Source organism: Zonotrichia leucophrys, chromosome 1, assembly GCF_028769735.1.
Source record: "Zonotrichia leucophrys gambelii isolate GWCS_2022_RI chromosome 1, RI_Zleu_2.0, whole genome shotgun sequence".
NCBI classification, from domain to species: domain Eukaryota; kingdom Metazoa; phylum Chordata; class Aves; order Passeriformes; family Passerellidae; genus Zonotrichia; species Zonotrichia leucophrys.
In genome coordinates, this window is record NC_088169.1 from 67,199,814 (window position 1) to 67,226,840 (window position 27,027).

General features: G+C 34.5%; 1 protein-coding gene across 11 annotated transcripts in view; it reads right to left on the minus strand.

Annotated features, from left to right (window-relative positions):
• The window catches only part of NBEA (neurobeachin), a 456,358-nt gene that overhangs the window by 198,465 nt on the left and 230,866 nt on the right, over nucleotides 1-27,027 (minus strand). For all 11 annotated transcript variants that reach the window (XM_064716099.1, XM_064716185.1, XM_064716109.1 and 8 more), the window contains 2 exons: nucleotides 22,778-22,886; nucleotides 18,576-18,742 (listed from right to left, as the gene is read on the minus strand). In XM_064716099.1, coding sequence (XP_064572169.1) covers nucleotides 18,576-18,742; nucleotides 22,778-22,886 — 276 coding nt within the window. The remainder of the gene's footprint in view (nucleotides 1-18,575; nucleotides 18,743-22,777; nucleotides 22,887-27,027) is intronic.

Genomic DNA, 27,027 nt, shown 5'->3' on the forward strand with positions numbered 1-27,027 from the left:
AAAATAAGGAGGACGCAAGATCAATGGAAATGTGCATTGACACATGGTAAGAATTCTTACTTTCCAGCTCTGAGCCTTGTAGAACATAAAAACCTCAATTCGCAAGATTCCAAAGGCTCAGAGCTGGCAGGATTCAGGCAGCAGCTCTTTCATGGGCTTCCCTTCAGGAGGGAAAGGGGGAAGGACCAGACTGGCATTTTAAACGATCACACTGAGGCAATGTGAGCTGTATATCACTACTAATGCTTAAGAAAGTATTACTTTTCAGAAAGAAAGGACATTTTATCACAAAACTTGATATTGCATTCACATGAACAAACAATGTTTTCCAGAGATCATTTAAGAAACTGAAGGCTGATAAAATTACGGGAAATGACTATATATGATCAGAATGGCTTTCATCTGCATTTTGTTAGACCCAGCATTGATTTCACTTTTCAGCTGTGAACAGCAAGAGGCCAGCTGCGGCCAAGGGAGAGAGCAAGCAGTGAACCAGGGTCACAGTAGAGGCTGAGTTGTCAGAAAATTTAACACTTTTAATGACTAAATCTCAGCAAAAAAAATCTTCGAGTTACAGCCACTTGAAAATTATATCCAGCGGGTCCCACAAACTGTCAGAGAATAGAGGATTTAATTTATGACAAAGTAAAACCTTTGAACTCTAGTTATGTGAATAAACAGCATTATAAGGGGAAAACAAACAAAGCAAGGAAAATATAAAATACACTGCCTTCAAGGCAGAAACAACTACATTTTACTTCCTATTCCCAGATGTGTTAAGGGGAAATTTATGACAGCATACTGAAAAGCAAGATTCCCATTGTGAAACCCTTCACATTTATTTAACTAAGCACAATCATTGAAAATGACCTTTATCCAAACCCTTCACAGCTGTCTTAAAATGATCTAAAACTATTGCCAGATTTTCTTTAACTAACATTACTTAACAAAAAGTCATTACCCCAGGGCCATATTACACTACTGGCAAGTAAACACAAATCCATTTTAAACAACATGGTACAAAGTTTTAATGAAATATTGATAACAAATTGAAAACTCTCCATTAAAAAGGTGCCAAACAATACAAATCATCTTAGTTTTCTGTTCTAGCAATAAATACTATTTTCCTATTTCTGATAGCATATTTATCACCTATTAGAGATACACATAAAGAGAAATATGGCTACTGCTTAAAAAAATCTTACATTAAAAACTAATATTAAATGAGGTATCAAAATTACTTTTAAATGAAACTGTTCTAGCAGCATATAGTGAAAAAAATATGATCATCTAGTCTTCAAAGACAGCACATCCAGAGTGTACATTACTCTATAAAATTAAAGGGCTACTGACAATAAATTCATATGGCAGTTTTCATTGCAGTGCACTAATAATTTAACAATTCATTAATAACACTTGGTTCCAAGACTTAAAAAGCACTGTGTCAAAACGATGAACACCTTAATACTTGTCTTTTTTTTTTTTTTTTTTTTTAATGAATACTAAGCATTAAGATTAAAAGATTGTTACAGGAGCTGGCCTCCTGCAGGTCCAGGTCAACTGACAGGAATTAGGTAAAAAAATAATTAAAAAATTAATCATACTTGTGGATTCAGACCAGAACAGCTTAGTTTTTAAAATAATAGTATAGAGCCACATTTAATGTGGGTGCATAGAGTGGGAAGGGGAGGAGGGGACTGTATTAAGGGGCTGGTTAGTTCAGTAAATCATGGCTTTAAGATAAAGATGATTACAGTGGTTCCTTGGTGTGAGAGGAGAAGGGTACAGGAGGTTCATTTCACCACCAAGTAATTATGCTGACCCAGAGTGTTACCATTTATCATGGCTGAAAGATGACACTCACTGTTAGCCAAGGGAAACTGCTAGTCAAATGCTTCCATCTAGATCAATACCCACCACATTTTTCTACAGCCAAAAGTAATTATACAACAGCAAACTTCACAATCAATACCCACTCGAGCTAACTTATATTCTGCTGTACAGACATGAAGGTATGGCACTGTTAGCTCCAACTAAAAACTACAGCATGTGACCCAAATTAAAGGGTTTCCCCCCCCGTCACAAAGGATTTTGCTATTTTCTGAGAAAATCTGTATCCTGTTTTCTCTGTCATTAAAAACAAAGAACATCCATGCAGATTTTAAGGACCTGCAGCTGAAACTGATGTTCATGCTATCATTTCATAAAGTCTCACTTAACACAAAATAAAAAAGAAAATCAGTCAATTAAAGAAAAATCAATCTTCCTAACCATTGAAAGCTGAAATAGTTTCTGAGGTATTAGTTTCTAAAAGCTGCAGTTGAAAACCTGACCTTTGTGAACTCAAGAGATCAGAAAAGGGAGAAACATATATACCTGAAGTATTAAATCAGTGTCATTTTCAGTATTACACACATAAACACATATTCATATTTGTTTACACAGAGATGCACACATAGCATTGCCATCAAGCCAGCTAGTAGACAAAATTTGGCTTTAAGAGTTTAGATTTTCTTTCAAAATATATCTAAATGTCAGTTTTGACAACTGCCTTCAAAAAGGCAGAGCTTAGTCTTATAAACCAATCTAACCCATCAAGAAAGGTTAGAGGGAAAAAAAAAATTCACTACTTCAGTAAAAAAAAATAAAATTGACATCCAATTTTCAAGTTGATTTATCAGTGGAAAGCTAAAATTGATAGTTTGCCATTACTGGCTAGCAGGCTGTCTAAGAAAGCTGTTACAAAGCCTTTCATTTTGATTTAGCCACATGGATCAATACAAACCTATACTGTTTCAATTTTACAAATATTGATTTTCTGATATAGCTTCTGCAGGAGAACATTCATCACCTGCCATACTAAAAAATATTGAAATTTATTTTGTAAACTTTGATTCTCAGCAAAATATAGCATTCTACTGAGTGAAGTGGAATCTATTTTTCCAGATAACAGCTAATCACTACTGAAATGTGTTTTGGGTAATATCCTTTTGCCTTTCCATTTCAGGGTCTGACTAACACTGCTAATCCTTTAACTGGATTCATACCAAAGATCATAAAATTTCCCTTTGTTTTCTCATCAAGTGTCTTGAGATTCCTAGCAGTTTTAATGGCCAGGACAAAATAGAACTTCAAGTTTAAATATTCACTATTTTGCTTCCCAAAGCTAGAAACACTTAATGCTTCAGGGGGGTGATTTCTTTACTTAAGATAGCAAAGAAAAAACAAATTCTCTAAGTAGAAACAGCTATTTAATGAAACAAAGGTCTTTCTTCTATATTTACACAACAATACTCTTTACACAGGCTGTTCTAATCTGCATAATGTGCTAAGAGCTGTGTTATTCCTTAGCATTCAAAACATACTATTTTTATACGTTATTTGCTCATCTATAGGTATAGATTTTTATATCAGCTCATTCAAACTGCTGTAAATACTGAATTCATTTTGAAAAATATTATTTAACATCGTAGAGACAATTCTAATTATATAGGTTTTCTTGTTCCAAATTATTTCATCAATCAAAACTATTCAATTAAGAAAAAAAATTCAAAGTTTGAACCAATTACTTACTTTCTTTATCCCTTTTTTCCTGATCCTGAAAAGCCCTCTAATGAGCTGTTTAAGACATTTCTGAGTGCCACATTGCTGGCACTGGTAGATGCACACACACTAATCAGTCAGGGCAGCAATACTGAGAAGACACTGAACAGGTTTTAGGAGGAAATACCCCATGGATAAAAGTATAAGATAATTTTCTCTGCAGTATATTAGAAATAAATGAGAAAAAACCATAGTATCATGTTGGAAGGATACAGTCCAGGGACAAGATTTAGACAAGAACTAATGGAACTAATGAATGTGCACTTGCTAACTAAATTAGCAAGTGCACATTCAGAACTTGTGCTGGTAAGACCATGAAATTTAGATTGCTGCTTACTAAACAGAACTGTGAAAAATTCCTAAATTATTGAGTTAGAAATAAAGGGAAATTCCTGAAAAGCACTATTTTCATCATGTAAAGAAGGTAAGAAATTCTAAACTTTCTTTGTAAATTTCATGTCATGAAAACAGGGTAGAATTTCTTTGTAGACTTAAGACTCAATATGTATAGTGTGTACATTGATGTAATACAAGATATTATTTTCTTTAGCATTTCAATATTAAACTCATCTTCCCACATGCACCTGAAATCAAATAATACCAGACATCAAAATACCTGAAGTAAATAAAAAAAAAAGAAAATTAGTATCACAAAAATCCTGTAAGACACAGAGGTGGGAGAGAAAGCCACAGAAAAGGAATCAGAATAATTCAATTGAATACAGAAGAACCTTGCTAGTCAAATCAGATGTGTCCTTTCATCCTGTTCCAAAAATGCCCGAAACAGTTCTTAAGAGCAATGGCAATGGCTTATGCAGCTAAAATGGGTTCTGTATGAGACATCACACAAATCTTGTTATGCTGATGCTGGTTCAGATGATGATAACCTAACCATCAAAACAGCGAACACAGTGAATCTGAGGCATAGAAAAACCTAAAGAACTACACGACTAGAGCATGTTGAAAAATAAAGCAAAGCAGTACTAAATATTTAAGACCGCTCTCTTAAAAGAAAGGATATTTATCAAACTCTACTTTTAGTGCTTTTTCTTCCATCATCACTGTGCTAGCAGTGCACCATGATTCACGTGTTGCAGATGGGGAAAACAAGGCGGATGGATAAAGACTGATATGATTTATTCAGCGTTGAGATGTCACCTCACTGCCACCACCAAGAATATATCTTGATTATTTAGGGCATAAAGTGACTGCTTTCATAGCTAAAGTAAGATCCTTGCTCTCCCATATGAACGGTTCCGTGAATTCTGGATGGGAGAATAGGTGGAATGGTTGGTATGTCTTGGTTGGAAGTACCAAGCTCTGGTTTGTTTTTGACACTCAGTAAATCCACTATTCCCATAAATGTGTATATTTTCAACTAATATTTAAAATGCTACAAGAAATTAGAAAAACTGTAATTCTAAACTCCATGTTATTCAGTTTTTTTAAAAAACTGCATTTTCAAAATAGAATTATGTTTATGATAACAAAAATATATCTTTGTTCAAAATAGTATTAAATAATATCTCTCATTAGAGGGAAGAGCATGAAAGTAAACAGTTTTAAATTTTTTTAGTGAAAAAGTAAGGCTTTCTTTGTCTCTTTTTTTGTTGTTATTTGTTTGTCTTGGTTTGGTTTTTTATTTTTTTGAGGGGGTTTATTTTGAAGTTTGGTTTTTATTTGATGAATAAACAAAAAAAAATCAAAGAGGTTAAAATATCTTCTTGACACTTGGGCTGCCATCATCTAATAAGAGCAACAAATAAGTAAAAAAATACAGCATTTATAGTGAATGCAGTTAAAGAACCTTTCTTCTATTAAGGCTTTTCTGTGTCTAACAGTATTCAATACAATAAGAAAATGACCTTCTAAAAAGTAATGATGGTGATTATCCATATAATGGCTGTAGCATGCAAATATACAGCAGCCATGTAAAGGAATAAAAATCAGGCAGCAACTTTGCAATGCTTAAGGGCTTCATGTTTTACAGCAGCAGAATTAATGGAAAAGTTAATGTAGCATTGAATAACAGTGAGCTGCTCAGCTGCTGCTACTGCTGCAGAACATTTAGATCATGGAAATAACGCATCATTTTTTTCACTCTTATTGTTTTCCTGACCCACAGATAAACAACTCCCACCCACCCTCAAAATCAGATGCAAAATATCTCGGCATTATCCAGGAATGTTTAAGAAATATGCCCAAACATATAATTTGTCACCTAATGTAGTACACAAATGAAGCAGATTTTTGCAGTACTTCTACCTCTTAATTCTAGATTTTAATACATGAAACAATCAGATAAAATAGTCATTTTACATCCCAGGTTTTTTCCCATATATTAGAGAGCACAAACTATGCATGCACTCAGTAAAGCATAATTTGAAAACTTTTCAGTGACCCAAACCTACAGGAAAATTTTTGGAAGGTAAGAAACACCCAGGTACTCTAAATAGAGACACTTAATGGGCTCAAAATTGAGTTGTATGGACAATTATATTTAGGCAAAAAACTGAGAAAGAGTCCACAGACCTCATGACCATAATCCCATAAACCATGTTCCCCCTTCATTATTATTGAATGGTTTATAAAGAAAAAGAAAGAAAGTTGTTATGTAAAGACAGAGAAAACTTGGAATATACCATCAATCTTTCCCTCCTTCAGACAAAGACCCCAAAGGCTCTTCTTATCTTGATTCAAATGTAAAATGTGAAGACATAGAAGAATTTTGATTTTCTATTAAGGCAACTAGTCCTTCCTGGAATTCCCAAAAATTTTTCCAGCTCATAAAGGAATTAAAAATTTTATGTTTCTCCATTGATGTTGGATTAGTAATTTTTTTTTATTTTATTGTTGATTGCCGTTTCTTGCCATCAGAGGGAGAACAAAGTGATTAGTGGTGAACACAGCTATCGAAAGTGAGAAGATTCATCCCTTTTTTCCTAGTGAAAAATGTGATACTATTGTAATTTAGCTCAAAAGGTAATACAAATGCTTGGCTGATACTTTATAGTTTCACTATTGATTGCAGACATGATAATAAAAGTTGGGGAGGAAGGACCATTGCTTACAAAGGTTTTCTATTTTCTGTCAGATCAAAACCCATAGGACGTACAAAGTGACTCTTCAGTCACATCTAAAGCTATTTCTCAGTCAGACAGTACTTGTTAGGTAGTATGAAAACCTTCCTTTTCCTACCTTGCTTCATCTGTTGTCCAAGTGCCCACAACTTCTGGAGCAGATATAATCACAAGTTATATGTACACCAATTATATCGTTCCCTGACCTACTTTAATGCTTCTCTAATGTTGGTGATGATATTAACTATGAATTTCTAAGAGGGTTGAAAGAGTACCAGTAGCAGGTATGTATCCTGCCTTTACAACTGTTAATGTGGATGAATATAGGGATAAACCAATAAAAATTTCTGCCACTGGAGAGCCAATGGAGAACCTAAGATGTCACTGGCTCAGGAACTCAAATATTTACTAAGAGATACCTCAAAACTTGCCTGTGATTTAACATCTCATAAATGTTATTGAAACCATAAATGACACAGAGATCTAGAGATGTTTACTTGCTATGGAATGTCCATTGTGGCCTTTTAATTTTTATAGCTGAGATTTTGCCTACAGATTTTATGTCTTTTTGAAAACAGTAGCATTACAACTTTACTGTGAGGAGTCTGAAAATTTTAACAAAAAGGGGAAAAGGTAAATATATTTTCATTATCCTAATAGAGAACAAGCTTCTAGAAGTTCATTTTTTTAAATTTTAGTGCACTCAAATTGATAATTTGTGTATTACTTTTAAAGAAGGGGAATCCTCTAAATAAATATTGCATTGAGAATGCCACCCTTAGAAATTTGTCAGTGTGACTGAAATAAAAGAGCTATTCTAGTACTTTTAAAATAGGGCATTCCTAAGAAAAGGTCTCTGTTTAAAATTTAGTGGTGTCCAGCAGAATCTCTTGAAAGTCCCTGCTGAGTTGGCAATCACTCACTTTCACAGCTTAGGAAAAGGTTATCAAATGATACAGTTGTACAGGGAGTACCATAGATGAAGCCCAACACTGACATGTAGATTCAGATTGTGCAACGAACATACAAAAAAATTAATGCACATGGCTTACACTGGATCACCACTCAAAAAGAAGCATGAATGAATACCCCGTGGAGGCCAGGTACATCAATGTTTTTATGGTGTGTGTTTCAGAAGAAACATATCTGCTTCTTTCTGGGGAAGATAATATATTCCTCACTGAGCAAGAAGAACAACATAAACAGTATCATCTGTCAAAAAACCCAGTCAAAAACTAAGCTTCAGCATACTGATAAGCTAAAGGACAATTTACTCCAAAGAAAAACTTAATTTCTATGTAATAAAAAATTCCTTTTTTTAAAAGACATTTTATAACACCTTATTTGTTAAAATGTAACAGACCATGCATTTTTCCTTTATAATATTTCCAGAGAAATTGGCCATTCCACACAAATTTCCAATTGGGTTTTTTCAAAATTTGAATACCAAGACTGTTAGAAATGAAATGATTAAACAGTTTGTCTATCTGGATGCTCTAAAAGTAGACTAATGGAGATTTTTTACCAACTCATCATGATGCTCTCACATGAAAAGACTATTAATAAAGGAACATTTTTTTCTTATTCAAACTTGTCTGGCATTTGGCCAAAAAAATAACGGGTAGCTTTTTATTTTCTCTCATTCTTCTCAGTAGTTCTTAATTTAGATTAAATAATAAAGGATAGTAGAGTCTGTTTTAGTTTGGGAGATACAAATTAAAACTAGCTTCTGGCTGCTCTTCTTTTTCGACAGGTTTCACTCACTTAATTTTCATAATTTTTAGCTCATTAGTTCAGTATGAAACTCTACCATGAAAAATACTGTCTGAAATTCACTAAATAAATTTTCTAAACTATTAAGCTGTCATCAACTTTTAAAACTTCACATTTTATTCAAGACTTAGAAGAGGTTAGGGCATTATTCAGTGTAAAAGATTATTATGTGTTTAAAAATAATGCATTTTTACCTAACAGAAACTGGAAACTTTAATGTCTAGATATTAAAGAAATCAAAGTGAACACTTTTTAATGCCAAAACAACATTCCACTCACCATGAGGCAAATATATCATACTTTCCTCCATGTTTTCACATAGCACAAGATATATTATGCATAGAAATTATTGCACTCTTATGGCAAAGTATCCCAAAGGCTTCAGTAGTTTTTATAAATTGAGCCTAAGAGACATCAAATTTAACTTCCTCTTTATGTACATTTTTATTGCTTCCTACCATAAGAGCAAACATAGGCTCTAGTAAATCAGCTAAAGAGATCTATTTCACATGAATATTTCCTAGATTCAGATTGTGACTGTAACAAAACCAAAAGCATCCCCACTCAATGAATATAATTTCATATCAGGAGAAAAGTGGGAAAAAAACCCCAACAATCGGAATCTGAAAAATTAGGACACTTTAAGAAATAATTGAAATATTAGCTTTTTGGTGTTGTGTATACAGACTATTTTTCAAAACAATGGTTAGCATTCTCAAGTTAAACACAGAATCTATGTGGTTTATGAATCTTTTGGTGGATTTTGTAATAATCTAGATAATTGGATAATCTGCTACATTATTGGGTTTTAAAATGGTTCAGTACTATTGAATGTTCAAGAAATACTTATGGCATAAGACAATATATTATTAAAGCTGAAACAATCATTGGACTCTGTTTTATTCATCTTCATCTGTTTTATTGAACTACCTGCAGGGAGCTTTATGGGCGTATGATCATGTCAAGGTCACAGGATTAAGTGAGCAGTGATGACAGTAAACAAGCCTTTTCTGTATATTTTAAAGGGCCTTACTGAGTTACTTAAAATGCCATAAACATAAATAGTCCCCTATCTCTACAACACAACCATGACAGATGACTTCAAAATATAGCACTCCTGAGCAATGGAGCTTTGCAACCTAACCAACAGTCCTTATTATTGACAACAGTTACCAATATACTGGGGAGCCCAAATACTGGGAGAAGCTTGCAATCTGTCACCTTCAGATGTATTATATCTGTAAGTGTACGAGAGATAGATCTGCAATATACATCAAAACTCTGTGTGAATAGAAAGTACTGCTGAAAAAAACAGAGCTTACAGATTATGTAAAAATACAGTCATAAAGAAAAAGTAAATGCATAATGACAAATGTATCAAATCTGCATAACTTTTGTAAAACCAGATAATAAAACCAAGCTTACACAGTATTTTCAATATCAACTTGAATGATGTAATTAGTTTTTAGAATTATACTGTGCATTACCATGTCTATTTTATCAAAAAGGAATGCAGTATAATCAAGTACAGCAATCTCCTTCAAGTCATGTAACAACTATGACTGACATCTTCATTCTGAATCAAAGTAAATCTGTGTAAACTTATTTTTTCCACTGTTTAAAAAAGTTAAAATTAATCAATTAAAAACCCTCAAAAAACAACCAAACCAACTAATCAACCAAAAAAATCCACAAAAAAACCCCAATCAAAAGTGATCAATTGAAAGAGAGACGTATGCTAGGAATATTTTTCAGAAATCAGAAATGTGATCTGTCTAAGCATGATCTTCACAGCTTAGTATCTTTGAATATACAGACTGGGCTAACAAAAAGCATACAGAAACACCAAAGCCAAGGAAACCTGCTAAATTATAATAACATAAGAGGGAAGGGACAAGACTCTGGTTCTGGTCTCTGTGTCCAAGTAACCACGCTCCTCCTGTACACCTGAAGACAGGACTTCCTTCTTACATGGCACTTGAGAGCAGCAGCTCCATATGCACTTGCCTCTTGCTCCCCTGTAGAATATTGCAAGATAGGGCTCCAAGAATTGGCCTAGGAAAGCTTTAAAATATTTTGAATGAGGAATGTATTGTACCAGAGAGAAGTAAAAATGGGGCAAAAAAAAAAAAGTCATCATAAGTGTTGATTTTTTTCCCCTATTGTGGAAAAAAAGGAGAAAAATAAACCCAACAACAGAGCAGACAAGAGAAACAGATCAGTATATTACATATATTAGGTGATTACACATTATTGTGAGGAAAAAGAAGACAATAGCTAAGTTTAAAACCACATATAATTAATCTAATTTTAAGCAAAGAAAATGATCTAATAATGTACATGCAAATTCAACTGTAAATCTCTCAAAGACATGGAACAGGTTTCCTGAGGTGTTTGCAGAATTGCAATTTGTATCCCACAAAGAAAGGGAGATGCAAAGGATGTGATTGGGACCACACTACACCTGCCTTGGTGCCTGGAGATGATTTAAACCTCAGTTGCTTTCCAAACTTTCTTCTCAATTTCTGAAATTATTCGTAAATATTATCATTGGACATAAATACCTTTCAAATAAAAAAGTACAAGACATTAAGCTTTTGAGACAAAGAGAATCAAAATTGTTCCGCTGGGTTTTCATCTCTGGTTAAACCTTGCATTTCTAATGTCTACAAGAAGAAATGGTGGAGAAGTTTACCAAAATACTACAGATTTTTCTCTTAGGAAAAGAAAAAAATCTACAGCTTGGCATTCATCTTCTCTGATATATGTGAAGCATCACATAGAAAAGAACACTGGATTGTAATGGTACCTAAAAAGACTTAAAAATAGGGTCTTACCCATTTTATGCCAGCAAATAAAGAATATGTCACAGAATTTTCATTTCTGAGAAAATACAGCCTTCTTAGAAGCGTAAAATTTTCTTATTCAGAATCTTCAGATCTATGACTTTTGTTGTTTTTTTATTCTTTGCTTTCTATTCTTGTATATGGGGAAGATGGAAAATCCACTGCTATATTGCCCAGGTAATACCAGGTAGACATGTGAGGAAAAGTGAGCAAAGCAGTATCTACCAATGAGAAATTCTTCCCTCATGGCTTCTACTGAGTTTCTACTTTCTCACCTGGAGGCAGGAAAAGAAGGAGAACAGGTGCTAGGAACATTGTCTAATATCAGCAACTGTTAGTCCAGACTGCTGAAAACCACTGCAGAGTTTGTTTCGGCCGTAGGAAGTAGGAGGAAAACATGAAGGCAGAAGGTACTTTGAAGTCCTACCAAGACATGGGAAATTCAAAATCAAGACTGACTGAATGCGAGATTCCTCAGGAAATCCAGAGTTGAAAATTCAAGAAGTCTGAGTATTAGATGGATCCATCACATCTACTTGTCCTATCTTGCTGTTTCTTAACTGTTCAGCTATAGTTGAAGGTTACAGGGCTGGATGGACCACAGGTCTGAACCTTTATGGCTGTTCTTGTGACTGGCTTCCTTCCCTGGAAGCTGAGTGTCTGCATGTGCATGCACATGCTAAATCCCTGGCCAGACTTAAGGAGGAGCACAAGTCACCCTCAGCCTGCTAATGGCGGCCTTCCTCTTGGTATATGTACAGTCCTACAATAAATGTATAAATGGCAAATTGACTGTATGAAATTCGGATCTGTATTCCAATTCCTGTTCCAGTTAAAAAAATATTGGCATCTAAAAATCTGTTTTCCCAAAGTCTTAAATAAAGAAAAAAATTTACAAAGCTTCCCTTTTTTGATTTTTTTAGGGGAACTCCAAATTTAGGTAGAAAAAAGCAGGAAAAAAAATCCTCTTAATGCAGAAGTCATAAGGTGAAAGTGCAGCAGACTTCCTTCTTTATAATGAAATTAAATGTACTGTACTTCCTAGAGAAAAACAAGTCACTCCGTAGAGTTCAACAAGTCTTTCTTGAGCACAACTTGTTTCTCAACATTTGAAAACACTACCTCTTTCCAAAAAAAATATTTTCTTATGAGGTTTCTTCCAGCTGTGGGAACAAATCCATAGAACAGTGCCACAGCTCAAAACAACTGAGCAACCTTGCACAAATACAGAACTGAATAAATCCCACGCACACAAGTTGTTCAGTTGCTTGTACAGCCCCTCTCTGGTAATACAACACTCCTTTCTTGGCAGGTAGCTCTATACTGTAAGTATCACCCTACATCTATTATTAGAAAAGGATAAAGAATTCTTACACCCCCCTTTTTCCATCATGCTTGTCAAAATTTTCAGTTTCATTAGTAAGAGCTCCTTCAAAGAGACTCTGCCTTCCACCAAAGTGGTAAGCAGTCAGGGAGGGAGTAAGAAAGAGGATATGCAATGGGTGGAGAAGCCACACAGTTGAAAGCATAGTAAGAAAGGTAAAAAGTAGATTGAAATGTAGAGTACTACAACAGAGTGATCAGATGAACAAAATCATCTCACTCGTGTTTAAATTCTGCAATAAGTTAACAACTACTACTGGACTGAAAATATGTTGCTGACACATTTGCTGATCTCAAGGTCTCTCAAACACTACAGTAAATTAATAACAACAAAAGATAGAAAAGCATTTTCTTAATGTTTTGTTGTGATGAAGTCATCTCAGAACTAAATATTTGGAACCTGTAACAGGATAGCTGAAGAACAAGCTAAAAAGTGTGCAGTTTAATCTGACCAATTTTGAAGAACATATTCTGCAAAAAAAATTAAAATTCCACCAATTCAAGAAACAGAAAATTCATAGTTTTTACAGGGTATGTGGGAAAAAATGCAAAACTTTAAGAGACCTTTTAAGAAAAGGCACGTCAAATATGCTTCTGGATCCAGTAGACAGGATCTGGTCCCACATCTTTTCCACTGCTAAAACCCCCTTTGTAATTTATGCCTAGCAGTTGAAATGAGCCAGAAATGAATGAATAGCTAAACCAAATTAATCTGATTTGCAGTAGGGGTTAGAATAGGTTCTATGCCTCTCTGAATTTCCTAAGACAGCATAGTATAGCGATGGAGTCAGAGAATGCCAAGGGATGGCTGTAAGGGAAACAGCGTCCTGTGATCTGGTCTCCCTTGCTGTAAACTGGAAACATTTGCTTTAGAAACAGTGTTTTTCCAGAATCAACCTATTAAACTACCAACCCCCACAGGCTTGGGAAAGGCAGTTCTCTTTCCGTTCTCATCCCTCTGGCCCCCAGCAGAACCCAATCTCTTCAGAAGCTCACACTACAGAGAGAGACAAAACTAGCTGACTAGCAAGAAACTTTTTATTTCCAGCCTGTCTCCCCAGACGAATTTGGTCTTCACCACAGAATGAGTTTGACAGCTCTGCCCTCCACCATGAATGATTAATTTGTTATGGGTGTCTAGTTTAACCAAAGATGGATTTGAACAGAAAAAGCCCTTGTATACTTGCTATTTGGTACAGCTGCTTTAATGTAGGTGGAACCTCCTTCATTAAATCACAGAAAGCAAGAGAACCAATTCTCATTTTTAAATGTCATTTTTCTCATTATAGTAGTCCTCCTGTGAATACCAAAACTGATCATATGAAAATATCTATGACAAGTATTTAATATTTAGATTTTGAAGGCTAATTGGAATTCTGGACTCCTTTTACTGCTCTAAATTGCTTTAAATTTATACAAACTGTAAGGTAGAAATATTTATATTCAGTATTCTTGAATAAAAGTTTTTGAAAAGCTGAGGCATCTAATAAAACCAAGAAGCTGAAGAAAGACAGTAACAGCTTATGGGCCAAAACTTAGGCATTCATACTGTTGATGGGAAATTTGAACTGTGTGTACAGACAAGTTTTACAAAACTATTTATTTTTAAATATGCGTATGGGGAGAGACACAGATGGGGAGGGAGAGAAGCACCATATGAAGCTGACAGAGAAGGCAGAAGGAAGCATATGTTGTGACACGAAAACTATAACCCTGAAAAAAGCTGAGAGTAAGTGCTGGCTTAAAGAACCTTGGAATGCTAAGCTATGAAACACCCTGTCTGATTCTTCCTGATGTTGCAGATTCCCTCTGAACAAGTGACAATGCATCATAGAAATAACTAGCTCATCAATTCCTCATCTGAATGGGAAAAATCTGCAGAATTTTAATTTTGATATAATGTTGAAAATAAAAAAAAGGGGAAAAAACCAAGTATGTCTAGGGTAAGCTATTACAAAGATACCTAAAAGTATCAAATTGCCCAAAGAAAATGGAATTAGCTTTGTTGAAGGGGACAAACAGAATTTATAACAAACTAATGGGATTTATTTTGAAATCTATTATGCTTTTTCTGAGATATGTAGATGAAAATGAGATGATTGAGGAAATTTTCATTTGTTATAAAGAATTTGATGCTTACACTCGGCAGAAACTGAGAAAAAGAACTTTGGGTTTCACTTTAAGATACAAAGGGCAAAATATTTGTGAAGGAGGAAAGAGGCTAACACTGACAAGCAATAAAAAATAAGGCTTTTTCTCAAACTGTTATTTGCCACTTTTAGTCAGAAGAAGATGAAAGAGTAAAGAGATTCTCGGACCATTCAAACTACTGATTGATTAACATACAGACAGGAATTTGTTATACAAATTATTGTGTTTGTAGGCATTTATTCAAGTTGTGGAGTACTAGCCTGTAATTAATTTTACCTTCATAAATTAATAGCTAATTAGGAAGCTAATTGAAATGCAAGTCACCTATTAATTCAGGATATTTTTAGTTATGCTATCTATATATAACTATAACTTAGAATTCAAAGTCTCATATGTTATTTTGTTGGCTCATACCACTCAACATCATTCTTGTTTCTTCAGACCTTTTGGGAAGATTTTAAGATAATATATTTAAAATTCACAATTTACAAATACTATAGAATGTAGAATACCTCAAAGCATAAGATCTCTTGTTTTTCCTCTCACTACTAACCTTCTGTGGTTCTTAATAGTCTCTTTTTTTCTTAATGAACAAAGAGTAAGCTTTGTGGCACCTACAGATTAAATAGTAAATGCTGGTTGCTGCTTTCTGCAAAGACAATATACAAAGACACAAATACACAAAACCTGGGGAAGCTTGCAAGTTCATTGTGTTGAACTGCAAACACAAGGAAAAATTTTCTCTACAGTTGGGTCATATTTGATGAAATGAAACCATAATATTTTGCAACGTGAGCATCTATGTTAAAGAACTTGAAAATTGTTTGTCTTGAGAAGAGATAAACAAAAACACACATGCAAGATAGGACAAGAGGAAATGGCCTCAAGTTACACCAGGAGAGGTTTAGATTGGATATTGGGAAAATTTAATCACCAAAAGAGTTGTGAAACATTGGAACAAATTGCCTGGGAGGTGGTTGATTCACCATCCCTGGGGTTGTTTAAAAGACACATGGATACAGCATTTAGGGACATGATTTATTGGTGGATTTGGCAGTGTTAGGTTAATGGTTGGATCCAATGATCTTAGAGGTTCTTTTCAGTTGAAATGATCATATGATTCTATACATATTTGTACTTTTTGCTGCATCAGTAGCTGCCACTGTGCAGATAGAGAGCTGAAGCTTTGAACAATCACACTCATGGCTGCACAAATATTTTCCTATCTTATCCATTTTGGATACCAAAAGGCATTCCTATTACCCAAGTATTAATTGTGCAGAAGCGATGGCCTGTTTTTCACCCTGCTCCACCTGAGTCAAAGAAGAATCTCCCTAACTTCACCATTTCAATGAAGTGTCTCCAGGGCTCAAGTCGAACAGGAGACCAGCATTGTGTCTTCAGAACTGAGAACACTTTTCCCAATGGAAATTTTAAAATCACAACAGAAGTGCAGAGATCTAGTGTGATAATGTGGTTTTTGTGTATTTTTAAAGTAACTCTGTATTCCTGTCAGGCTGTATCTCTCAAGGCACAGAGAAGCATGAGTTTATAAAGAGACTGTTAATGCTGTTAGCTCCTTGTCAGGAACTAAAAACAGAGACGAGTCCTGTTGTGCTTTGTGCCAGCCAAGACCAGAGGTGTGTATGGTTTTGGAAGCCATCTTGACCTCGACCATATAAAAAGTATTGGAGTATCTAATTACCATCATTTTTTGCATTCTGTGGCTGAGAAGCTTTATGAGACCCCTCTCCATTTTCTGCCCTTAAGGCCTTTCAGACCTGCCCACTGGGCAACATTGGTCCCTAAGAAGGCTCAGAGGTTCTTCCACTGGGCATCTCCCTCTCCCTGCTGCCATCCCAGCCCTCCCCACGCACAGCCCACTAGTCCCACAACAGAAAGTGCACTTGTGTGCTGGATCACAAAGCTACCACGGCACACATGGCCAAACTTGCAGGGCAAGGCCATTTCCCAACTGGATCCAGCAAATGGGGAACACCACTTGGAGACCTTGTACTGTCACCCATGTGCCCTTTCTCCAGGTTAAGCCGCTGCCTGTGGCTAAAACATAACCAAGCCAAACACCACAACTAGCACTGCAAACATCAAAAATGGAAAGCAGCTCTGCCAGTAACTGAGAAGTAGACAACACTGGACAAGTTGCATTACAGGGATAAAATTAGAATTTCTTTTGTTTAGTGTGAGAAATTTCATAGGTTTGTCAGAGATGTCAAGCTACTTTATGGCCCTTTAGAAACTATCATGGACTCAAGGGAAGAAAAAGCTGCAGCAATGGACTTTGCCATTTAGTAAGCTATAAATAATCCAGGACATAAAAGCTGCTTGGCCCTAAGAAGACAGAGTCTCCTAGAAAAGGTAGTCACCAGGAACTTATTTAAGTCAGCAAAGTGTCTGCAGCCATTCACAAAGTTGAGCAACAACATTATTGTTGCCAAAAATTGCTATTAATTATTCAGAGACCTTAAAAGGAGTGAAAATCACATTTATTTTCAGCATGCTCAAGTCTCCAGACGCAAAGCTTTAAGCCTCAACTAGAGTTAACATGAGCATCCCTTACGGACCAAGCCTTGTCTTGAATTAACCACATGACAATTTTCTACTTGTCATTTTTATAATTTCCCTCAGAATGTCTCTGGTGTCAGACATCAGAGTTTCTGTAAGATTGAATTTCCACAATTTCTACCATCTTAAAAAAATAATTGCATTTCTATCATCATCCAGGAGAGAGTAATTTCTTTAGAAGAAACAGGGATAATGAACATGAAAAAATTCATTTTTGTTTTCAACATGGTATAACTGCAAGAACCAACTGGATAGAATTGCAAAAAGAATGAACAGTATATGTGCTATTTATTAAACCTTATTGCTGACACATCAAATTTATTATGTGGAAACTTTTCTAATAGGCTTAAATCCTTACTATGTAGTCACCATAAATGCAAATATGTTTTGTCAAAGAATATTTATCTAGAAAATAGTTTTTGTGTTATCCATCTCAACTATGTTTTTCCTGAAAAGGTTTATCAGAGCTAAAATGGATCTTTCTGTTCTTCACTGCATGATTCAGAGCAGATAACCAAATTTTACAGCTTGATTTTCTATTAAATTCTATTTATCTGGGAGCAGGAATTCCTTCATTTCTTTTGAGTTGTTTCACTCTGAATAAATAATCAAGTATTTGTGGCTAGAGTGCACAAACAAGAGAGAGAATTGGCAGACTCAACTTTCACAGACAGGGCACTCACATGACAGACCCAGGTTCAAGACCTTGCTCTGAATGAAGGAAAGGAGCAATTTCAGCTCAAATCTTCCACATGTGGGTCAGCACTTTAGCCACTGGCTATTTTTGTGATTCTGAGAAGCAAAGCTCTTCTCTTTGGCATGATATATGAAAACATTTGATTTCACTGCTATCCTAAATAAAATGAACTTTTAAAACAAGTACAACACAGCTCTAAATAAAACCTCAAATGCTGTATCAGTATATATATAAAAAAGAATATATATAGAAGAAATTATATATTTTAGGTATTTTTAAATTAATTTTTTTAACAGGAATACCTGCTGAATTGAGCTGCACTTTGTTCAGCTTTGCATATGCTACATTTAAGTACATTTAAACCCCTAATAAAGTCGTATTTCAGTTATACCATGCCTGCTTCTCTCAAACTTTGCAAGTAACACTTAAAGCCTCACACCTTCTACATTTGCAGCTTACCTGTGAGAAACAGCTCCCCAGGCACCGTGTTTGTTGGTTAGTATGTTGAGTATCTTCTGTTTCAGCTGGTTGGCCGTGACGTGGTCTCGATGCTTAGCAGCACTGATGAGGTGATCACACATCTTCTCCTCCTCTCTCCGGTCAGCGGCGTACTGAGCGCACTGCGACTGGCAATGAGAGAACATCCACTTCCTTAGGCAGGCTACTTATGATCACCCTAAAATTACTATTTATTTAACTCTCTGATTATGAAAAGAACTCATTAAAGTGTTTTTTAGAAGTATTAGAAGTTTTTTGTCCTAGTTTCATCCAGGACAGGGTTAATTTTTTTTACAGTAGAGGGGGAAGCAAGCATGTCCAAACCCTAGTGACATTTGCTACCGTCTCGTGTCACTTGCCAGGGGCAGGAGTAAGGGAGATTCTCTCCCTGGTCTGAGAGAAAGTGTGGCAGGCTAAAAGGTCCAGTATTTTTTTATTTACTGTGTAAACCATTTCTTTGTCTTATATATTTTAACATTAATATTGTTGCTGTTACTGTTCTCATTCTTATCTCATTGCTGTTTCCAGTAAATTGTTCTTATCTCAACTTGTGATTTTCACCTTCTGTGCCTCCACTTCTCAACACCACCATGGAAGGGGTGGGGAAGTGATCAAACAGTGTCTGGTTTAGGAGAGTCTAGGTGGCGACACTGAATTTTTCTGCAGTAACATTTCTTGATCATGACACCATTCAATTGAAATGTCCTGCCATATATTATCCATGAACAAGCACTCTGTTAGAACATGTAAAAACTGAAATACCAAGGGCAAAGACAACAGAATTCAAATTAAAAACATTAAGCAATACATGTGTGTGTGTATATATGCGGCCATGGAGATGCCTTAGAAGTTATCCTTTTGTAAATGTTTCATGTGTTCTCAGGTATAAAATACACCTCTAACATACAGAGGATAATATACAAGAAAAAATTATGTACTGGTTTTGCTTTTTATATTATATTAACACCTAAAATTTTTTATTTATTGATATTCTATTGCTACAGATGCTAAACCAAAAAAAAAGTATATTTTCTATCTCATACCACAACATGCAAAATTTTGATAACATACTACTAATTCTAAAAACCATTATGCATAAAAATATCACTAATGTTTTAAACTGAAAAAATCTAATAGTTCCATCATGTGTCCTTTGAGAGAAAACTACCTTTAAAATAAATGCTGTGGTTCTTGAACTCCACATGAATTTATTTCTAAGTTGCTAGAATTCTAGAGTGTATTTTTGGTGTGATAAATTGTTTCTTTAAGTATAAGAATAATCTTTTTCCATTTCTTTACTCAAAATCATGCTAAATTCAAACTCAATTTCTTCTCCTAGAAAAATTCTTTCAAAATGTCTAAAGAAAGGGAACGCAGCCAGATTAATTAAAATAAATCCACTAAAAGTATAGTTTTCTTAGTATAAATTATGAAGGCTAGAATACTCTCAGAATAGCTAATTTAAAAAATACCCTTTATGGCACATTTTTTGCACTTACAGTTTTTGTGCACGATTTCAGAACATTTAGCCAACACTCAATGCTGTAATTGTGCTCAATAGAAACCAATTTTCTAGCATTCAAAAGAGTAATTAAAATTAAGTTAACCTTATACTTTATATTTTATTCTTAATATTTCTGCACACTACCTTTTTTGTACAGATCACATTAGCATTCAGTATGATTATAAAAGTGGTCTTTCTATTGTGTTTACAGATATCATTTCAAGTAATCTATCTGGGAAAGAACAATGGTTACACTAATTCATAAAGGGTTAATTCATTTTCCAATTTATCTTCTTGTACAGGGAGGCACCAATTAGTACAATGATCTGCCTTAGTAATGAGGTTAATATTTCACCAGCTCATTGGACAGTAAAATTAAATTTTCATTTTTCTTCCTGAACAATTACAAAGGTTAACAAAATGAAAGTTAACTGTGAAATACCCATTCTGGGAGGAATTTTCCTGGCTGTGACTACAACTGGAGCCACAGAATAAAATTTAGATGCTGGTCTGTGGTCTGTGCAGGAGACACAGTAACTTGGAACAAATAATTTCACCCATAATGATTCAATTAAAGTTTAAAGGACAGAAATAAAATAAAATAGTCATGCACTTCTCTAGATGAGAGCACTGATTAACATGTACTAAACCCCAGAAGGTATACCTATACGGTTTATTAAAACAAAATGACAGATATACAATCATGTAGAAGAAAACTACCAGAAATCTCTTTGTCCCTACTGCTTTCAAGTCAGATGAATAATAAAATATTCAGTTCTATTCCCACCATTATTAAAGACAGTATATAAAGCATTCTTTCTGACTTTAACCAACACCTTATTTAAGTACTTGTGAATTTCACATTAAAACATTCTACATTTTACAATTTTCTTTCATGATTTGCAGATTTAAACTTACTTGCCTAAAATGTGTACCTCAGTCTTTTCCTACAACAAATGTAATGAGAATTTTCATGTATGAGAAATGTGTTGGTTTCTTTACCAGACAATAAAACAGACTTGAAGGTACTCCTTTAGGGAATTTAGTTAATATTCTAAATCCTATTTGCTAACAGAAGCTGGAAGTTAATTGAATATTCTCATTCTGTCTGGAGTTCTGACAGATCTTATGCCTCAATGTATTCTTCAAAGAGCAGATAACTCAATCTTCCATTGTCATCTTAGGTTACTGCATGATGCTCTGATAGATATCAAATGTTATTTATTGTTGAGGCAATATGAAACTTCACTCTGACATACACTTAATTGTAAATGCAATTTTATCTATGTTCAAAATATCCAGTATAAGCTTGGTAATAAAGTTGTTGCAATCCCATATGACAAGTGTCTGCTGTCTGCTCTGACAAAATGAAGTAAAGGTTATGTGTATTCAAAATGACAACAGATATCTCTGTGTCTCACAGATCTCAGCTAGGTCAAGGAGCACAAAAACTAGTACATCAAAGTGCACATTTAAGAGAGCTGTTTCAAGGAGATAAAAACCTCATCAAAACTAATATTCCTGCATCCTATTTCTAGCCACTAGGTGCTTCTTGACATTTTCTGACTGATTAATAAATTGATACAGCTATTTATTATCATCAATATTAAGTCTGTCAATCTCAATCCTAAAGCTAGGTCATCTGAGCAGTAAAAGATGTGAAAATATAGGAATGCACATATATACCTACATCTACACAAATGCATGCAAACACAAGGCAGGTTCAGAAACGAAAAAAAATCAGTGATGAAATGCATAAAACATCATAAAAACCTAAACCATATTTGAAAAAATCATGAAGAAAATGAAGTATTAAATTTACTCCATTATTTTGCATGACTTTTTTTTTTTAATAGGAACAAAATTAATCCTGTATAAACAATTGGAAACATATTAAACTGAAGACATTTTAAAAACAGGGGATTTAACATTTGGATCACCTTCAAGCAACATAATTTAAATTTTATACTGCACCACTCATTGATGGAAAAGCAACCAAGTGTTAATTCCTTTTCAGAACAAGAATTATAGACATTTAAGAGTTATGGGAGTCAGCTTTTCTGTTACATCTTCCAATACTCAGTCTTACTGTTGATAATGATTCCTAACTGCCAAAAAAGACATGCAGTATCATATTTCAGTATATAAAAAACAAGCTTTCTAAAGTGCTCCAAAATTCAAAATGTTTGAAGAAAATGACCTTAAAATATTAAATCTGTTCAACAAAAAATTTCTATTCCTTATTTTTTTATGACTTACCTTAAGTCTATAATTGCTTTGCTTTTTTACTAAACTCTTACATACTGTTGTAAATAATCAACAAAAAAAATAATTAATAAGGTGATTTGCATTACTATTTTCAATAAATCAGAAAAGTTCTTTGTGAACAAAAGGGTCCACCATATCAGATTAGACATTCTGATTAAGGCATTTCTTCAAGCTGTAAATTCTTTTATGAATTTCAGTGACAAGATGAGAAATTAAACCCATTCCTTGTGCTTGACATTTACCAAAGGTTTTAAAAACCAGTTTTGAAATGCTTTCAATGTAAATTTCTTCCTTGGAAGAAGAAAATAAAATCTTTATTGCAGGGAGTTACAGTCAAGGCGTCAACTGAGTGAAAACAGAGAATCAGCACTGCACCAGCTCCCAGGCTTACCTCAAACTCCGCGTGCTTGTGGACATCTTCAGCTCTTTGTCGGTTTAAAATAAATTCTGCTTCATTTGCGACACGCACTATATGGTCTTTCATTGCATGGCACAATAATCTGAAATAGGAAAAATCAGAATCACTCTTTTTATTTGATGTACTTCAAATAAACTATTTCAGCAGATTTACTTACAATGGAAAAAAAAATCAATGAAACTTCTGTAATTAAATTTTCCAATTAGTTGAAATAAAAAAATAAATTTATCTAAATTTTCTGCCTTGTGAAAGCACAAAGAAATCACATTAAATGGAAAAAAAGTTTTCTATTTATTATTGAAGGCAAAAGTTATTTATGGAAGAATATATTTTGGGTATATTTTTAACAGCAGTCTCAATATGAATACTGCACTGTCATTTAAAAAATCTAGAAAATTGCTTAAACTCTTATTTGTACCATTAAAAACATTAAAGAGAGGTATTTCAATTTCAGTCTCAAAAAGTCATTATTGAAGATTTAAAATTCTATTAAAATTGAAAAGTAATATCAATATCCCTCACATATTTCTTCAAATACTACTGTGAAAAGTACCTCACTTTTCCATGTTTTCAAAATATCAGAAACAGAAGAAAAAAAAACAGATTAAGAGTGGATTGGGATTGAGGATGCCAAGGCAACCACATTAATTTAGACTTTCCTAAAGACCACAAAATACCACAAGGTGCATAACAAAACTGAATAAACAACCCTGGGTTGAAAATGCCCTTGTGTTTTTGGGCAGCAATAATGGTACCATCTGCTTTCTTGTCCCTTTAGCCTATATCTAGGGTTGGCTATTATATTAAAAATTATTCTGCTCTTCTTATCTGCAGAGAATAAATGTCTTTCAGGATGCAATGATCTGACAGGTCTGTTTAGGATCAGGAAATCCATTTCTTTTTCTGTGGAAGTGGAACATGGTCTGGGATTTTCCATCTTGCAGTATCAGGGAAAGAATATCAAAGTTTCTTATATTAAGGCTGTGAAATATCTAGCAAATTCAACCCTAATTTGGTGTTTCATGTTAGAAGTAGAACTCGTTATTATTAGAAATCGAAGTCATGATTACTAGACCTTAAAACTGTAAGCTGGAAAGGTCTGAACTCTTTTCTTGCCTCCATTGTTCTACTGTCTGTGAAGAAAGGAAATCACTAACCCTGAGCTACTATTCAATATGTGTACATGGCAAGGGAAACCATAAATATTTGGGCCTCTGTTTTAGAGACAAAGATAAAAAAACTTGGATCAAGGTTTCACAGTGGATACTCATGTCTTTAATAACCCTTTTTATTATATTTAACCCTTTGCTGTTTTTAAAGCAAAAAGTTTTTTGCCAATTATAAGCTGAAAGATCAAAGTTGCCTACCCTGCAGTTTTCAAAATTAACCTTTTTTTTAATCTACCCTGCTGGAAGATATGTTTCAGTATTTTATTACTGCTAAGTGTACATATTTAAGTGTAGGACTGTCTTCAGATATGGATTAGGAACGAACATTAGTGGATGTCAGGAAGATGGCGACAGATCCTTCCTTGTGCCCAGCCACAAGACAAGGGGCAGTGGACACAAAGTCATCACAGGAAGCTTGAGCTGAATATGAGGAAAAATGTCTTTACTTTGTGGGTGACATAGCACTGCAACAGGGTGCCCAAAAAGTTTGTGGAGTCTCCTGTCCTGGAGAAATTCAAAAGTCGTCTGGACACAATGCTGTGCAATCTGGGATATCTCATTATTATTTCAACTGTGTCTTGCCAGTTACTTCATGCACTCTTACATATCTCTCACTGATTGTGAATTTTTCAAGAAAAAGATGAAAAACTATTTGCATGATCATTAACAAATATGGATTATCACAAAAGCGAGGCCATAGCCTCTTAGCAGTGTATCATCAATTAAATAATATGGTATCAATGTGTAAGGGACATACTGTGGTTCACAGTAGAACTGTGGCAGAACTTCTAAGACTAAGTAAACAATGTTTTTCCATCTAGAAAACCATTAATAATCATGCTAGTCCTAAAATCATTTGACAGAAAGACTTTTAAAAAGGAAGGGTGAAAATCCAAGCAGTCATTTAGAAATCTTGTGTGGCTACAAAATAAGCCTTGACCTGGATGTTTTGATATGCAAGTGCAAGAATGCAGGGCTGAACACAGAAGCATAATAAATTAAAGCAGTTAAATATGTCATCACTGAGAGGCAGCAACTACAAGGTTGCAGAAGCAACGTCTTACAAAGGTTTTTGCAAAGGTACATGTTTCTGTGCTTGCTCTACTTGTTAAAGAAAACTTACTTTTTGAACTTTAAAACACTCCATTAAAAACTAATTCCTGGTATTGATTTTTAATTTTAACTGAAAGCTACTATGTATTCTCAACATTCCTACTAAGTAAAAGATGGCAAAACTCTTCACTGGATTATAGCAGAGCCAGCTAACCCTGAATCTCAGATCCATGCAGACACAGCACTCAGTGTACTGTCTTAACTGCTTTATACATGATGAACAAGCATGATAATGTTGTCATCCTTTGAATACTAACCAAGTTATCTATATTCTGAATAATTCAATCACATTCATGGCATAAGATTGCTAAAAGAAGAAGAAACCTCCAACTTTTTGGCTTGAGAAAAAGTGCCTACAAGTTCTTTTTGTTTCTCAAAGGAAATAAAAACAAAATTACTCAGAAAGAACCCCAAATTTGGAGAAATCTTACCCTCAGTAGTAACAAAGAATTCCAGTACATTAAAAAAAAATTTAAAATCTCCCTTCCCACACTAAGAGTAAGAGAAAAGAACACGGATCTCTAGGTCAGCAAATTCACTACTTCATAGCAACAGGCAACCACATCATTTAAAATCTTTCACAAACTGCCTTTAGATTATGAAAGGCATTTTCATTAAATCTAGTTCTTGAAATGTGTTTTCATTATATGAAAATGTGATTGAGTTACTTGCCTCCCACACAGCTTTGGAAATTTCTCTGAAGCTTAAAACCCTTTTCCTCTCCAATCCAAATGTATCCTTCAGCAGTCTTAACTGTCTCATTTTACACAAACCTTGCCCTTAGGTTTACACAATCCTTGCTTCTGATGATCTTCTGCTACTCTATGTATTACAATTCTTAAGTAAACCAGATCTCTGATTTTTCTTGGATGGCAAAACGTAGCTAAGTTTTACTAATATCATAATTTGATTTTGCCTTTTCTGCAAATGCATATCCAAAACTGCCAGCAGCATTCTAGACAAATTCTAGTCACTATTTACATAGTAACATGAATGCTGCATTATTTCAATGGAAATACCCTTTCTGATGCAATTCTGTAATTTTTTTTTCCTTATTCTGTGATTTTGCACAAGAAAATTTCAGTGACAGATTGGTCTTTGACCTCCTCAGATATTTCCAAAAGATGCATATATTTTCTAGCATATATTTTCAAGAATACGAACACCAGGTACTGTTACATTATAAAATATTTATATAGTACATTATACTGTATAACATTTATATTAATACAGGTTGAAACCCACCCAGTATAACTTGATTGATATTTCTGTCATCTGCCCAGACTGGCTTCCCATCCACAGTTTTTTACAGAGCATTCTCTTTCTAGGAAAAAGTCTATTATCTTTATCTTCCTCTGACCATCATCCTGTACTTGAGTGACCATCCCACTGAGAAGCACCTTGAGGCACAAGAATGGATGTAAAATTGCTATACAAAGGGGTGATCTAAAATTTGAGAGCTTTCCAATTTTGACTCTCCTTTAGAAAAAACCTGTGTTCTTTAGTGAGATCTCCTTATCATGGTGATTGAGTTATACCCACAGTTCTCATTAATGCTTGTAAATCCTCCCATCCATCACCCTCAACAGACCTAGAAGCTACATTAATGTTGAGACAATGAGGAATCAGGTTTTCTGGTCATACTTATACATTTCCACATAAGCAGCACTTCCAAAGGGCTAAGGATTCACCACAGGCTGGCTGTAATTTTTATTCTCACTTCCAGAAAGTCATGATTTACCCAAAAAAAAAAAAAAAAAGCCTTTGGTAAAAAAAGCAAAAAATTTGACCTTGCAAAAGATTTGGCTTTGTCCTGTGTGTGACCATGTCTTCAGTTGCATCATTGGAACTCCTACCAGTATTGAAGACAACTGTGCTTGCTGGATGTGCTGATCTGAATCAATGATGACAAGCAACAAATCTTATCTCCTCTTTGTGTGG